Source organism: Merops nubicus, unplaced genomic scaffold, assembly GCF_000691845.1.
Source record: "Merops nubicus isolate BGI_N331 unplaced genomic scaffold, ASM69184v1 scaffold5578, whole genome shotgun sequence".
In the NCBI taxonomy this organism is placed as follows: domain Eukaryota; kingdom Metazoa; phylum Chordata; class Aves; order Coraciiformes; family Meropidae; genus Merops; species Merops nubicus.
This window is the reverse complement of record NW_008623524.1, coordinates 21,144-36,487: the sequence shown is the minus strand read 5'-3', so window position 1 is coordinate 36,487 and position 15,344 is coordinate 21,144. Positions and strand designations below refer to the sequence as shown.

General features: G+C 45.4%; 1 protein-coding gene across 1 annotated transcript; it reads left to right on the top strand.

Annotated features, from left to right (window-relative positions):
* Window positions 1-5,371: 5,371 nt before the first annotated feature.
* LAMP1 (lysosomal-associated membrane protein 1) lies at window positions 5,372-14,667 on the top strand (the record flags this gene model as incomplete). The annotated part of the gene is made up of 8 exons (XM_008945091.1): window positions 5,372-5,511; window positions 6,703-6,916; window positions 7,027-7,188; window positions 10,497-10,732; window positions 11,845-11,967; window positions 12,638-12,707; window positions 12,866-13,036; window positions 13,639-14,667. Coding segments are annotated over 8 exons (1,256 nt in total), but the record flags the coding sequence as incomplete, so codon positions are not given.
* Between the last annotated feature and the right edge of the window lie 677 nt (window positions 14,668-15,344).

Here is a 15,344-nt window from a genome sequence, read left to right as displayed (position 1 = left end):
AGAAGGCTTGGTGCTGTAAGAGATTTCTGGGTGTTTATTCTCTGAAGCTTGGCAGCAGAACCTTTTGGGTATGTGAGTGGCAGGACTCACAACAGCTATTCAAACACTTCGCTGCATTATCTTCATTCTCAATTGTACGTTTAAAAAAAGGACCTTATGCTTTGGTAAATAAGGCTTCCATGGGTTTTGTGCACCTGAGTTCAGGATGGACTGGTGTCTAAGGGTAGGAGTTTAACCATTTCTGCCACTGGCCAGCACCCCTGGCTGTCAGAGCTGCTCTTCCCACAGCCCCTCAAGGCGTGAGGGTGTCAGGAGTACCCTGGCAGTAGAGTTTCAGATGTGGCTCAGCTCTGTGCAGTAAGTGCTTGTCTGGCTCTTCCCTTTCCTGTGTTCAGGCTTGAGCACAATAGTCCACACTTGATACATCTAGTTTCCTTAGGTTGAACTTCAGTGGCTTCTGATTGCTTAACGAGGCAGAATTCAGCCCGTGTAACACAAGAACACCAGGATGTCCTTGCTCTCCTTGACAGGGTGAGATCTACTCTCTCCTCAACAGCACAGGAGAGTGGTTTTACTCAGGCAGTTGGTTTATCTTTTTCCCAAACTCCTGTCCTCTGAGGAGGCTTTCTCTTTAAATTGCCAGCCCGGAGCTCCTCCCTGCCCGGGGTGTGAGGCTGCCAGCTCCCTCGGAGGGTGTGCTGGCTGTGTGGTGTGGTGCAGCAGCACTAACCAGAGCAGTGCCAAACGGCCTCACGTGAACGCTGAGAGCCCTCTAGCCACAGGAGTTCAGACCTGCCAGGGGACTCCTGTAGTCAGCTGCCACAGACCTATCCCAAGACTTCCTTCCTCTAGATAGGAAACCATAAAGAAGCTTCATGTGACTCAACTTGATGCAGTTGTGCAATTTTCTGGCCAAATGGCAAGTGTGCAGCTGCTAACTAGTCTTTCCTTTAGAATGCTTTTGTACTTTTAGAGATTGGTTTATGAAGACAGGTTATTAATCTGAACTTAAACTGAGAAACAAATGACTGCCTTAACAGAAATGAAGGATATCAGAAACATAACCAGGCTGAGACTGGAGTTGTCTCTGGTAGTTGACAAGGATGCATCTTCAGGGCTGGGCTGGGAACTTAATCAGTTTGCTTGCACAAAGTGTTTCATACGTCAAGTCTGTCAAGGGATTTTCCTGCTTGCAGTTGTTCCCCAGAAATGTTTGGGCTAGTAAATTGTAAAAAAATACATTATTTTTAAAGCTTTTGGTTTCTCTGTAGCATCCCAAGGTAGTATAGATCCTGGATGCTAAGCAGGTGATCTTGACACCATTTCCTGAGAAACTGCTTGTACCAGCTGTCCCTCTGGGAGTGGTGCTCACATTAGAAGACAAGTGATTAGAGGGGAGCATAAATTCTAATGGATTTTTCTATTCTCTGGCATAGATTTAGGAGTCCAAGATCACCACTTTGTTCACAACATGACCCTGAGGTGACAGGACCTTTCCAACTGATCAGAAGGAGTAAATTACTGGGCACTTCTGTTCACATGCACAATAGAAAATCCTCCTCCTTTAGCTAGGCAGCAGCACTTCCAGCCTCCTGGAGTTAATGCCCCAGCTGCAGCAGTGTGTGCTGTGCATGCCCTGAGGACATCTGGGGGAAGGGGCAGGGCACCCCAGCCGTGCTGTAGCTTGGGCACAGGATGGGTGGGTGGTGCTGGCATCACTCAGCAAGCAGCTCTCACCTCGGGAGTGCTGCTGGACAGTAATTGCAGGGCAGGCTGTAGCCAAAGTGAGTCTTTGCTGTGCATGGGCAGGCTGTGGGTGAGATGCTCTGAACTCAAATTATATAAAATGAGCTCCTGTGTTTGAGATCATTAGAGTTTCATGTTTCTAATAAAAATGGGAGGCAAAGTAAATCATTAACTGTAGTAACTGGAGTCCTGTTTGCAAGCAGTCGGTGTAAACAATTGCCATTAATATCTGCTGGCTTTTTTTAGAGCACAACAAACATCAATCTTTCCCCCTCAGTAGGTTTCCATTAGTGGGACAGTAACACAGGGGCTGCTGCACAAAGCTAACAGGATTTCAATTATCAAAAGATTGGAACCTGAAAGCATCTGTGTGATCAAGAGATGGGCAATCCAACCATTCTAGTAGACATTCTCAAAAGGGCTCTGATTTAGACAGTTGAAATGTCCTAGCTAGTTCTTCTTAGCTTAGTAGTTTTCAGTTCAAAACAAAACTTTTGGAGATATATTTCTTTAAAATGTTAGATAACCAAGGAAGTCTTGGTTCTCTTTGACTTGTCTCTCAGACTGTTAGTATGCTCTGCTTGGCTTTTTGATGCAGGTATGTTAAATAAGGAAGGATGCTGGATTTATTTCAGTTGACATATCTAGCTGTTGTTTCAACAGTTTTACCTCCAGTCTTCTCTTGCATGAGACTAATTTCAGAAATGAGGTATAAAGGGAGAGGTGATTTTATGATTGTCAATTGAAAAGCTGCAGCTAGAATAAATGTAAGCAGCCCTTTTCCAGAAAGGAAACATTTACCCTAAATGAAATTCCTAGTATCTTTTTTGATGAGTTCTTTACTAGATATCCATAATGAGCATTCCTAGCCAAATGAATAATGAACTTACTTTTTGCTGCTGAACAGCCTTGGAGCTCTTTAGCTGTGTGAACCTGAAGTGCTGCCCTTGCTCGAGCACAGACAGTTGTCAAATAGGGTGCTGCAGCTTGTTAAGAAGAGCTTTTAAAGTCTGAAGTTAAGAAACTGAAAGATGTGTCAGTTTTTGTGTTAAATGGCAAAGAATGTTAGTGTTAGGAGAAGCAGAAGCTATATTCTCAATTTATAGATATGCTGTGATAAAATTGAACCATATTTTATATAACTGAGAAATATTCCTAGGCCAGATTGATTCCACAACAGTTTACTTTCCTGTATTCTTGACATTTTGACTGTGGGCTCTTACTATTTGTGGGCTGGTGATGATTCATGCATTAATCACTCCTTGATGCTGAAACTGCCTTCACAAGCTCAACAGCTGCTGGCTGCAAACCTGCCTGGCGTGGAGAGTGGGCAGGACCCTCCTTCCCTCCACGGCTGTGTTTGTTCTTCTGTGGGTTCTTTTGCTAGTTTTTCTTTCCATCTATGCCCCTTCCTTTTCACTGGGCTGCATCTGCCTTGTTCCAAGCCCCTGGGAGTGGATGATGCTGCAGCACAGTGCTGTCTCTTACAGCCCTCCTGCACTCCACTGATGCCAGCTCAGTGTCCCGTGCTGGATGTCTCTGTCTTATTCTCTGTTCCTTAAGCCTGCTGAGGGTGAGTTGTCAGCTCTTCATTCCCAGAGTCTGCATTCCATTTGGTGCTTTCTGGTTGTCTTTTGTTGTTCTCTGAATCCCCTGGAATAGGCAGGTCTGTCCCATTTTCCTTTAGGTCAGCAATGTGTTTCTTAATTGTTTTTCAGTCTTTTTTTCCCCCCCCCTGCATTTTTTTTCTTATTTTACTGCCCATGACTTGTTCAGTTGTAGCTCTAAACTGGCAAGATTTTTAATAGCTATCAACAAGGGAGGCAGCATATGCACACTGAAGGTTTTCCTTCTAGCACTTCTTTTTCCCATTGTTAGTGTTAGCTCAAGTAGCTGTGGATTGTTATTCCCTGCCTCTGTGCTAGGCTAGAAATCTTGAAGGCACTGCAAGCAGCTGGCTCTTTAGAAAAACAAGTGTTTGGGTAAAATGTAAACAAGTTCCAGGGGTAAATTCAAACTGAAGGAAATTTTTCAAGTTGAAACTTCCCTGCAGAAGAGCATCAGCTCCTGGTTGTACTGCTCTGAACTGCAGTAAATAGCACTTTCCTTTTGAATGGATGTTCCTTAATGAACATCATGAGCTGGACATAAAGGCAAAGGTAGGACAGTTTTGCTTTGAAATACCTTCTTAAGCAGTTTCTTCTCTCTCTGGTTTCAAATCTAGACTCTTCAAACAACAGGGTGAAGCGTATGACTCCCAGCTCAGGTTTTGGCCTCCTTTGGTGCTGGGGGAGGATGTACTGTTGCTAAGGGGAAGGCAACAAGGGAAAATGCTTGCTGAGTGCCAGAGAAATTTTTTCCAGTGTGTTCTGACAACTGAAGGGCCTTTTCCTGAGGTCCAGCTGGCAAAAGTCCAATTTTTCCTAATAATTGTCTTAATGATTGTACACACCACAGTTCTGTAATGAAAAGTTCTGAAATGGGACTTGCTTTTTGAAAACTTCTTGGAGGGAGGCTAGCTAATGGATAAACCCTCAGCTGCATCTCTTTGCCATTTCAGCAGTTGAGTGGATTAACGTGTTTGACTCAAGTTTATTTGTTTGAGATAGTGTTTTATGTCTTGCAGCTGCCTTTTTATCAGGATTTCTGCAAGACTGAAGTTATTGGAACTGCAAACTGATAAATGGCTAGTGTGAAAACGGTGCAGTTTGCTTCAGATGTGTGGTGACAGGCAATCAGAAAAACAAAATGCTGTACAATAACACACTCTGAACACCTTGGTGTGATTCTGGACACAGGGGCACATCCAGTCAGCCCTTAGCACAGAGCTGAGATAACCAGCTCTCTGCTGTGTCCAGCCTGCTGCAGCACAGCTCAGGGGTGAGGCTCCACTGGCAGTGGATGGTCTAAAAGAAACGATGACCCCACGCAGCTCTCCACGTGCCCCTGTGAGGCCAGTGCTGCTGTGGTCAGCTGTGCTTTGGTCAGCAGCTCAGGCTGGGGTTAAACCACTTGGGCAAACATAACCTCAGCCTGTGTCAAGGTCTTGGCCCCCAGCCTCCCCTCCAGCACAGGGAGCATGGTGACATTAAAGGGGAGTTCTCCTGGCAAGGGTGGCATGCTCCCATCACGCTATTTTTGGCAGTCCCTCCCAAACATCTGCAGTGGATCCAAGCTCTGTAAATGCTGCATTCAGAGCATGTGCAGCTGAGTGGCCTGGCACGGTGGGAGCAGAGGCTGCCTGGTGTGCTGGGGGAAGGCTGAGCTCTACAGCCAGGCAGGATCAGCTCTGCTAAGGTGGATTCTGCTGGCTGAAGCTTGCAAAATAGCTGCTGTGTAGGGTGAACAGCGAGTAGCTTCCTCCAACAGTATGACTGGTGTTTGCTGCAAGTTTTCCTTGCCCTCTGAGGACCCAGCAAGTCAACAGTTTCGGTTTGGGTGGCTTTGTCTCTTTATAAATGGGGTGTGAAGTTTGTCCTCTGGGTGTTAGTGATGTTGCAGCTAGTATAGAGAACACTGATGTCCAAGTTTCCAAGCTCAGCTGCTGTTTAGGAGGCACTCCTAAAATGCACAGTGATACATATTTGTCTTTGGGATGAAACATAAAAACTCATGTGACACCAAGTTAACCACTTGTTGTTCTTAACAGGCTTTTTACAGGTTTCCTCTTCATTTGAGGTGAAAGACTCAAGTGGTAAGGTCTGCATCATTGCTGACCTGACAGCAGCCTTCTCAGTGGAGTACAAAAGCAATGGGCAAAAAGAGGTGAGGGGCTGGGGATCTCATGGCTTGTCTCTAACTTCTGCTTATCAAATGTTGTGATACTCCTGCATGTGGGCAGTAGTTAAACTTTGAACAAATATTTAAGCATGAAGAACTGCATCAGTAAAGACTTCCCACCCCTCAGTCATGTTGCATCCACTTTATGAAAAAGGGTTAAAGCTGTCTGAAACCACAGCAGATGATATAATTGTGAAATTACTTCTGTGACTGAGATTCCACCCCAGTCCTAGGGGTAGCTAAAATGGCTTTCATTGCAACTGTAAAGGCAAAACTGCTACCAGTCATGTTTTGGGGAAATTGGCCATATTTAAATGACTAAATCTGAACTGAAATTGTCTTTGGCATGCAGCTTTTAAACTTCACTGAAAGCAGTGAACTTTTCACTGAGCAAATCTCTAGCTGTCAGTGTAGCTGCAGACTTGTGCAGTGCATCCTTGTTCCATATTAGCAGGATGGGGAGTTAAGCATTTTTATTCACAAATACTCTGCTCCTCAGTTTGCTTTTGGTATCTTTACTACTGAAAAGAAATTGGTGGGTTATTTATCATTTCATTGCAGTTGTGTGTTTTGAGGCACTCTGGGAGTTGATTTTTCTCCTTAGCCATCAGTGTCATTGCCTAGTCCACTTCTTCATGGTGTGAAATCCTGCTGATACTGGGATGCAGGTGTGCCTTCCCAAGGCACTGCTTTCACAACATGCTTTTGGCTGTTCCTTCTTGTATGCAATGAGCTCAAAACTTTGAAGTAAAACTTGGGTTGTTCTTCAGGTGCTATGTTACTTCTCAATGTGTAATAAACTCCAAGTCTTGCAGCCAAACTGTAGGTTGTACCATGTACTGCTGTTCTTGCTCAGTTGTACTACAAGAAGCAAAGCTTAAATGATCCCATTTTTCACATCTCCAGAGTTTGCCAGGTTTGGTTCACCTAGTTCAGAAGCACCTGCAAACCCAGAGTGCTAGCTGAGGGGGGAGGAAGGTCTGAGTTTTGTCCCCAAATTTCAGAGAGCAATAATCTTAGCAGTGCCAGTAGCATGGTACTTGCTCTCTACAGGTATGGATGTAAACATGGCATGTGTGAATGTCAGCTGAATGTTTTATAACAGGATTTTTAAAAGCAGTAAGGGAAAGCTCCTGCATCATCTCATTTCCTTGTGTTTTGTTTTCTGCCCCACAGCTGGCACACTTTCTCCTTCCCCAAAACGCTACAGTAGAACCACAGAGCTCCTGTGGCAAAGCCAACACCTCTAATCCAATCCTGGTGTTGGGTTTTGGAGCAGGACATTCATTAAGCCTGAATTTCTCAGAAAATGCAGACAAATATGAAGTCGAAGAGCTAGTTTTCCACTACAATCTGTCAGATGGGACTTTGTTCCCTAATGCAACTGCAGGTAAAATGAAAACTTCCTGTTCTCATTGTGTAACCCTTCCAGATGTCAGACTGATTTGTTTCTGTAAATACTGCTACAAGCTAATGCAATGTCATCTTTTTTTTTTACAGGAGAAGTGACAAAAGTGTCTCACAAAACTACTATTCAGGCATATCTGGGCACAAAATACATCTGCATCAACTCCAAGCATGTCAGTATGAAGAATGTGAATATTACTTTCAGCAACATGACTTTGGAAGCCTTTCTCACAAATGGCACCATCAGTAAGAACAGTAGGTATCCTGCAGCAGAAAACATACTTGGTGGGCTGATATCTCCAATAATTAAGTCCTGAGTAATCTTAATTAGGCAGGTACAGACTGGATCTAAGCTCTGAGAGCAGCATCTTTTGAAATGAACAGACCTGCTTCAGGGTTTCTCTGCAGGGTTGTCAACATTCAGACTCAGGGGACTGTGCACTGTGTTCCCATGAGGTTTGTACAGGTATTGGGGAACATTCCTTCTCTTCAGGAGTATTTCATGCTGCAGGAGTTTGCCTGGGCACATGGCCAGAAATCCTAGTTTGAGAAGTATCTGGTGACTTCCAAGTATTATGCCTCTGCCAGTGTGAATTGAAGCAGTTGCTGTGTGCTCTGGGGAGAATGGGTGACATGATGGCAGGCAGCAGAGAGCTGGCTGTGGGGGGCAGATATGTGCATGGCTTCCTACAGGAGGCTTTGTGCAAGCTCTGACAGGGGTGTTCTTGCTCTGTCAGCCTCCATCACAAAGAGACTTTTTGTCCCCATGGCTGGTATTGAAAAGCAATTTGGAATGTCACAGAAAACAAACTAATTCATAGTGTGTCCGTGTCCTTTGCTTCTGTGGGAGCACCCTGCAAACAGGAAGAATCATTTCAACTGATCACCCCTACTAGCTCAAGGAGTGATGAATTTTTGCCTTACTTTTGGGGCAAGTAAAAGCCTTTCTCTCTCCTGAACAACGTAGAACTTTTCTTGTGCTGTTAATCCTATTTATGCATCTGTTAAATTGAAATGAATCTTAAAACTGGCATGATCAGTGCTGGTGTGGGATGGGTACCTTTGAACAGGTGCCTTCTGCAGGTGCAGCTCCACCTTGTGCCCTAGCTCTGAGAAATGCAGAGTACTGTCTGACCCACAGTAGTGCTGGCACTGACTGCTGTGGCTGCCTCACGTGGCTGGCTTGGATCTCAGTGTGTGCCATTCTCTTGGTCAGTCTGTTCCGTTCCATTTTGCCTTTTAAGACCAACTGTTACCTGTTCTTACAGAGTCCTTTGGTTCAAAAATTCAATATTGCATGATTTTTGGAGGATGTTCCTTTATGCAACACAAATTAAACAGAATTTGCTTTATTTTCTACTCCTGTATTTCCTTTTTTTTTTCTTAGATCAATAAAATGCTTTAACTTGCCATGATCACTTTTCCAGAGCAGCTTTTACCTATCCTGTGCTATCACTGTCTTGGTGAAACTATTGATTCTCAGTAAAAATGTGATTTCCTATGGTCTTGGGGTAGACACTGCTCTGGGTTCAAGCTTTTTGGTTTTTTTGGTCAGTGTTCTGTTACCCATACTGCTGCTCACATTTTTTAAGTTATCATCTTAAGTTTTTATTACTCTCTTGGGTCTGCACCCAGATTTTTTTTTCTTCCATACCTACTGCACAGGAAGCTCTCTCTCCTCCTTAGTTTATTTTGTGTGTTTGTTGTTTTTTTATCAGATGGTTAAGGAATTCTCAATTTATCCTGTTTTTTTAATTATTCTTGGCCCTGGAATCACATTTATTCTTTCCAGATCAGCTACTTCTTTCCATTCTTGTAGGTTTGAGACTTCACCTGTCCATTTGGCAGCTAATCACTGATAAACCTCAGATCCAGAATTCTGACCTAACCTTTTTTCTCTGCAACTCTTTCATTAGAGGATATTTCTGCTGGTGATCTGGATAAGGCTCACTGAAGAGGAGAGTCAGTGCACATGTGTGTCTCTAACTTGTGTCAGTGTACCTGGAATTAGTGACTGGTGTTACGGCAGCAGTTCTCTGCAGCTCTGAAGAAAAGGCTTTCATTTGATCCCTGCTGCTGGTGGTTTTGTCAGCTGCTTGCATGTACCTGTCAGAAGAAGGTGTAAGAATTTGTCTGCTTTTCAGATCTGTCCTGAGGAGTTCCTAGGAGCTGTGCTGTAAACCAGTTCAGTAATAATACTGCATCAGGACTGCAGCTCAGGCAGCTTCCACTGGGAGTGGTTTGGTGGTTTCTGCCACTGGAGCAGGAGGCTGCACGTGTTGAGGTCTTGCAGATGGAGGGAAACTCCATTGAAGTACCAAGTAAAGCTGTCGTTGGGTTTATTTCTTAGGGAATAATCACAGTTTGGTTCCTGGCCAGCATTAGCTTTCAAAAGATAGGGTCACTTCTCTGTTCACCCACCTTCCCTCTGCTCCATTCCTGGCAGGTCAGTGTGCTGTGTTGGAGTCTGACTTTGGAAGGTGTGGTTAGAGTTCCTTCCTTCTTCTGAGCCAGAATTGAAAATTAAAATGCTGCTTTTAGAGGATATTTATTAGATTTCTGTAAGATGTGCATGGATTCAATTTTAGAAGCAGGCCCTTTGAGTCAGTTTGCTGCTGCTGCAGTTGCTGTTGTCCTTACAGAGTTGCAAGCTGTTATCCTGACACGTGGGGTTGACCTTGGCTTGGAACATTCAGGCCTCCATGGCAGCAATGTCTTTGCTGTGACCTTTGGTTTTGGCTTAGATGTTCAATGCAGGAACCTTCGTGTCTCCCAGATCAAGTTAAGATCTTGCTGCCAGGTGCTGGAGTACTCTGGCAAATAAAGCAGAGCCACTCTCCTCTCTCTCCTGCCTTGGAAGCTGCTGCTGGCCTGGATGAAGGGAGGAGACAGTCGGTGGCTGCAGAGGCAGGGCTAAAGGGAGGATGGGTGTGAGAGGGTGTAGTAGGACATTTGTTATCAGGAGGGGTGCCTTAGAGTCCCTTTGAGGATAGAAGAGCCACAGCACAGCTACGAGGGCTCCAGAGGTGCAGCAGGATCTCTTAATGTTACTGTGGGTACTGCCAAAATAATGACAGAGGGTCCTCACAAACTGATCAGATAATGGAGAGTGGGGAAGGAGAACAACATGTCTCCTGGGAGACCACTTGGAACAGTGGGCAGGAGAATGTTCTCTGCTTCTAGCACAGGAGCACCCAGAGTGTCTGGGGGTTACTCACCTCAGCCTTGTGAATGTGCAGCAGGGACACTGGCACTGTCAGCAGCAGTGTCCTGTTTGTCCTGACTTGGCAGCAAAGTGAAATGAATGCCAGACCCGAATGAAAGCAGATGTGGTCACCATGAACTTCTGTAGATAGCAGCAGAGGTGATGTTTTCATACTTAGAAGTGTCTCAGACTTTGCAACAAGAGTTTAGGTAACGTTTTGCCATTGCTTCCCAGCTTTTACTGTCATCTATTAGGAAATGCTGCTTGAAAATTGGCCTCCTCTCCCTTGAGGATTAAAAAGGTAGGTGACCCCAGAGGTTCCTTTTGTTTGGTAATGATTGTTTTCCTTTCCCTCCAGAGACAGAATGTGCTGAAGATATGCTCTCTACTACTGCTGTAGCACCTACAACCCCTCGACAGACGACTAGCCAGGCTCCAACAACCAGCCCAGCTCCAACAACCAGCCCAGCCCCAACTGCATCACCCCCAGACCCTGCAGTTGGTAAATACAACGTGACTGGTCCCAATGGCACCTGTGTGCTTGCCTCCATGGGGCTGCAGCTTAATATCACCTATCTGAAAAAAGATGAAAAGGTAATACTTGGTGTTTTTTTTTTCCTTTGACTGCAAAGCCTTTAGATTCCTTCTTTGGGGGAAACTTGGTAAATTATTATAGGGTAATTTTTTGCTTTTGAAATCCCAGTTTATTGTAGTGCTCATCCATGGTTGTCCTCTTCGACTTGCATAATTCAGACTAGTGAAGACCCAAAGAGTTCTCTGCTACTAAAAGTGGTTGTTAAAGATTGTTCCACTCAGGAGGAGTACTTAACTTTTCTGTCAAACCCAGTAAGTGTATACAGCCATTCCACAGAAGCAGTAAAAAATACCAAGATATGAGTATGTGGAAACTTATCATCCAAGCTGCCATCTAACCAAGATTTTAAAACTGTTAAATAAAACACAGGAATTTGGCCTGAGGCACCTGATTGAAAGCAGTGAATGGCTGTTAGAAGAGAAGGGATTGTTCCTCCTGTGAAACTAGACAGGCTTGTGACTTCTTTCCCTTGGCTGATGCAAAGCCCAGCTTGGCAGCCCCCTGGACAAACCTGCTCCTTGCTGACTGGTGAGGCAGAGCTCTGAGGGGTAATCCCAGGAGTGGCTGTGAAATGCCCCCAGTAGGAAACAGTCAGCAAGGGCCAGCAAACCTCTTCTGTTCTCTAGAGCTTTGGTATAAGGAGATTTGATCACAAATGCTTTTTCCTATCCTGTGGCTTACTGTGAGGGAATGAGCACAAATGCAGGCAAGCAAGTTTTGGCTCCTTTTGTGTAGTTTCAGCTGGATCTTGGTGATGAAGGACCTGGTGAGGAGGAAGGTGTCTGTACAGGATTTAGTCACTAATGGGGTGTGTGGTGGTGCACAGGAAGGTGGCTGCCCCCTCTGCAGAGGTGGTCATTGATGTCTTTCCTCGTGCTGCTAGGACCAGAGAAGCTCAGTGTGGAGAAAGCAGCAGGTTATTTGCAGCAGACAGCTTTGTCAGGCACACAGAACCAGCCTGGCAGCTCAGGTGCAGCTTACACCAGCCTGTGACTCACACCTTCCTCTGCTCAGCACCCTGTGCCTGGGAGCACCAGCAAGCCAGAAGTCAGCTGAGTGTATGGTGGGGTGTGTGTGTGTCCTTCAAACATCACTGCTCCTCTCCTCACAGGTGGGTTTGGATTTGCTGAATTTCATCCCTCCTAACACCACCTCTTCTGGGAGATGTGACAACACGTCTGCCCTCCTGAACCTGACCTTCGAGAGGACCAGTGTCGTCTTCCGCTTCGCCCTGGTGAGAGCCTGGCACAGGGCAGGGGGTCTGCAGGGCTTGGCCAGGGGGGGCTGTCCCACTGCCCTGCCCCTTCAGCACTGAACCCCCTGGGTTCCTCAGAGCCTCGTGCTCCTTGTAACGCTCATGGGATTGAGCAAATGTGACCACCTAGACCTGCTGCCACCTTCGAGAGGACCAGTGTCGTCTTCCGCTTCGCCCTGGTGAGAGCCTGGCACAGGGCAGGGGGTCTGCAGGGCTTGGCCAGGGGGGGCTGTCCCACTGCCCTGCCCCTTCAGCACTGAACCCCCTGGGTTCCTCAGAGCCTCGTGCTCCTTGTAACGCTCATGGGATTGAGCAAATGTGACCACCTAGACCTGCTTGCCATTAAGTGAAGTTGTCTGTAGCCCAGGTGAGGCCGTTGCACTGGGCTGGTTGAGGCACGGGTGGGACTGTGCCTAGGGTGACAGTCCCTCTTCCTCTGCCCTGCTCCCATCCCTCAGGTGCATACGTTCTGTGCATTTCTCTCCTGAAGTGCAGCTAAGCTCTCCCTTTGGCTGCTGCCCCTAACTCTGGGCTACCCTTGGCACACCTTTCTCGAGGTGCACGCAGCACTGAACCCAAAGGTGACCAGCTCATCTTGTGCATCATTGTTTCAATCACAACCACTGCTTTGTGTTGTTTTCTTTTAAAGAATGCAAGTGCTGAAAAATTCTTCCTGCAAGGTATGAACATCATCACAACTCTGCCTTCTGAAGCAAAAGGTAAGGACTTGTAAGAAGTGAACTTTCACCATAAATATTAAGGGTTGCCTGCATTAAATGACATGATGGAAATGCTGGGGATGAATGTATCTAATTTAAACTATGAGCTTACAGCTCCTGCTCTTCAGGATTCTGTAATAATGAGACTTTCTTAACAGTTCCACAGTTTGAAGCCACCAACAACAGCATGAGTGAGCTGAGAGCTACAGTAGGGAACTCCTACAAGTGCAGCATGAAGGAGAATCTCCAGGTCACAGACAAAGCCCTTGTCAATGTATTTAACGTTCAGGTCCAGGTCTTCAAGATTGATGGTGACAAATTTGGGGCAGGTAAGAGTTTCATGTTTTTATGGGGAACCTGAGATTTGTGAAGTACACATAGATATAAATATTCTGCAGCCAAATGTGAGCTTGTGGGTGCTGTGCTTAGTCTCTGCATGCCCTACCACAGATGCTGTGGGGGCTGATCAGGGGTCAGCTAGTGTGAGAGGTATGTAAAAAGCTTTGAAACAATTAGGACTTGTTTTTTGTGGTCCAGAGAAAGGTTAAGGAAGAATGTTAATTGTCCCTCCTGACTGTGTGCAGACAGGTGTATGAAAGGGGTGAAGTTCTGGACTCTTGGTTGATCCTTGGTTGTGGTTAAAGCAGAATGTCTGGAGTTGCAGGGATGTCTTCATCGTGGCTAAGTTACCATAAGGGCTCTTGGGAAGGAAATTATTATAAATCTCTATGCTGTGCTATACTAGGAAGACTTCATCTGAACAATTACAGTTAGTGGACTTTGCTTCCTTCTGGTTTTTGGCAAGCTAAGCTGGAAGTCAGTTTGAGCTGGTTTTGTCTTTCATGTTGAGCTGGGAAGGTGGAAGTTCTGGCTGCAGCCATCAGCTGGTGCACTGGTGCCTAACCTGGATCTTTCCTCCCTCTCTTTTCAGTGGAAGAATGTCAGCTGGATGAAAACAACATGCTGATCCCTATCATAGTTGGTGCAGCCCTGGCTGGTCTTGTTCTGATTGTCTTGATTGCTTACTTGATTGGCAGGAAGAGGAGCCATGCTGGATATCAAACCATTTAATGACTTGCACTAAAATCCAGTGTAGGTGAAAAGCAATTGCAAGAGGCTCAGAAAAAAAAAAACAAACCCACACGTTTCCCCTGAGCTGAGATTGATATTGTAAGGGAACACCTCTTCTTGCAAATTGCTTCTTCTTTAAAGTCTGCTTTATTAAATGTGAAATCATCTTGCAGCATTTAACTATGCACAAAAAAAATAACTTTTGAAAATTCTGGTGTTTAATTTTGCTAACTAGTTTAAATATTTACCCACTTAGAAAAACAAGCTAAAAGTTTTTAAGGGTGCTTTTCTGGAATTGGCCTAAGGTTGTGTCAGCTAAAGATACCAGAGAGGGATGTTGCTAATTCACACTGACTCTATTTCAGAACTCTTAACAAAGGGAAAAAATTCATTCTCTGTACTGCTGCCATCCAGCGATGGTGTTAATTCCACTGATGATGCATTTAAAAATTCAGTAACAACTGACAGAATTGAAATTGGAAGTCTCAATTTCACCTTGTCTCTTGGGTGTGTTGTTTTGTACTAAGCTTTAAACCCGATGCCTGGCAGATGCAGGGTGTGGACGACGCAATACTCCAACCTTACAGGAACTCTTTATGATTGGACAACTCCCCTGTTGGATATTTTTGATGCCACGCCAGCTTGTTAGGAGCTGGCACTTTTTTAAAATGGGTGTTATTTTTATTTACTTTTTTTTTTGTAAAGTGATTTCAGTCTATTCTGTTGGAAGGTCCAGAGAGATCCTGTTACTGCACACGTGTACAATATAGATCTCAATCTGCTGATTCTCTTGCTTTAAACTTGGCTGGGGGGTTGTACACTTTAAGGATCAGTTCTTATGTATGCATTGCCTGTAACAATGCTAATAAAGACACTTTTTTTCTGTATATCTCAGTGTTGCTGATCACTTTTAAAAATATTTCATCTAAAGTCTTGGTTTGGCTCTAGTTGGGGAGCTTGAAACAAGCCTTAGCCTGGAGTTGTGGTTTTTTCTCTGGCACAAAGGTGAGGCTTAGCTGTGTGTGCATCTTCAGAACAGTCCCCTGTTGCCAAGCACAAAGTCCAGAACAGGTCCTGTGTGTGAGTAATCTGAGATCTGGAGAAATGAACTGTTCCATTAAGCTGCCACTTGCTGAGAGGGGCCAGGGTGGTGTGTGCCCTGCTCAGCATCGCTTCCTGGGAGTGCTGCTAAGATACCCTGTAAATGGCATTGTGTTTTATTTTGAAGTTGGATTCTTACCAGAGTAGGAACCGTGTCATCCGAGGTCTGTGGGGGGTGCTGTGTGCTGGAGATGAACCTTGTGCTTCCTGCCTGCCTCTGAAGGTGCCTGGGCACTGTGGATTGCCGGCAGTGTTGGCTAAATGAAGCTGATCCGATAGCTGGTCTCTTTCCAGTCAGGGTCTGCCTCTGGGCGGGAGGGCAGGGACTTGGCCACGAGAGGGCTCTGTGAGGACACCCCAGCGCCGTCTGAACTTGCCTTAGAGCTCCAGCTTCCCATGGACCTTCCAGCTTCAGGACCTTCTTCCTGTGGTCGCCCTCTCAAGAAGCCTCTTTGTGTTCACAAG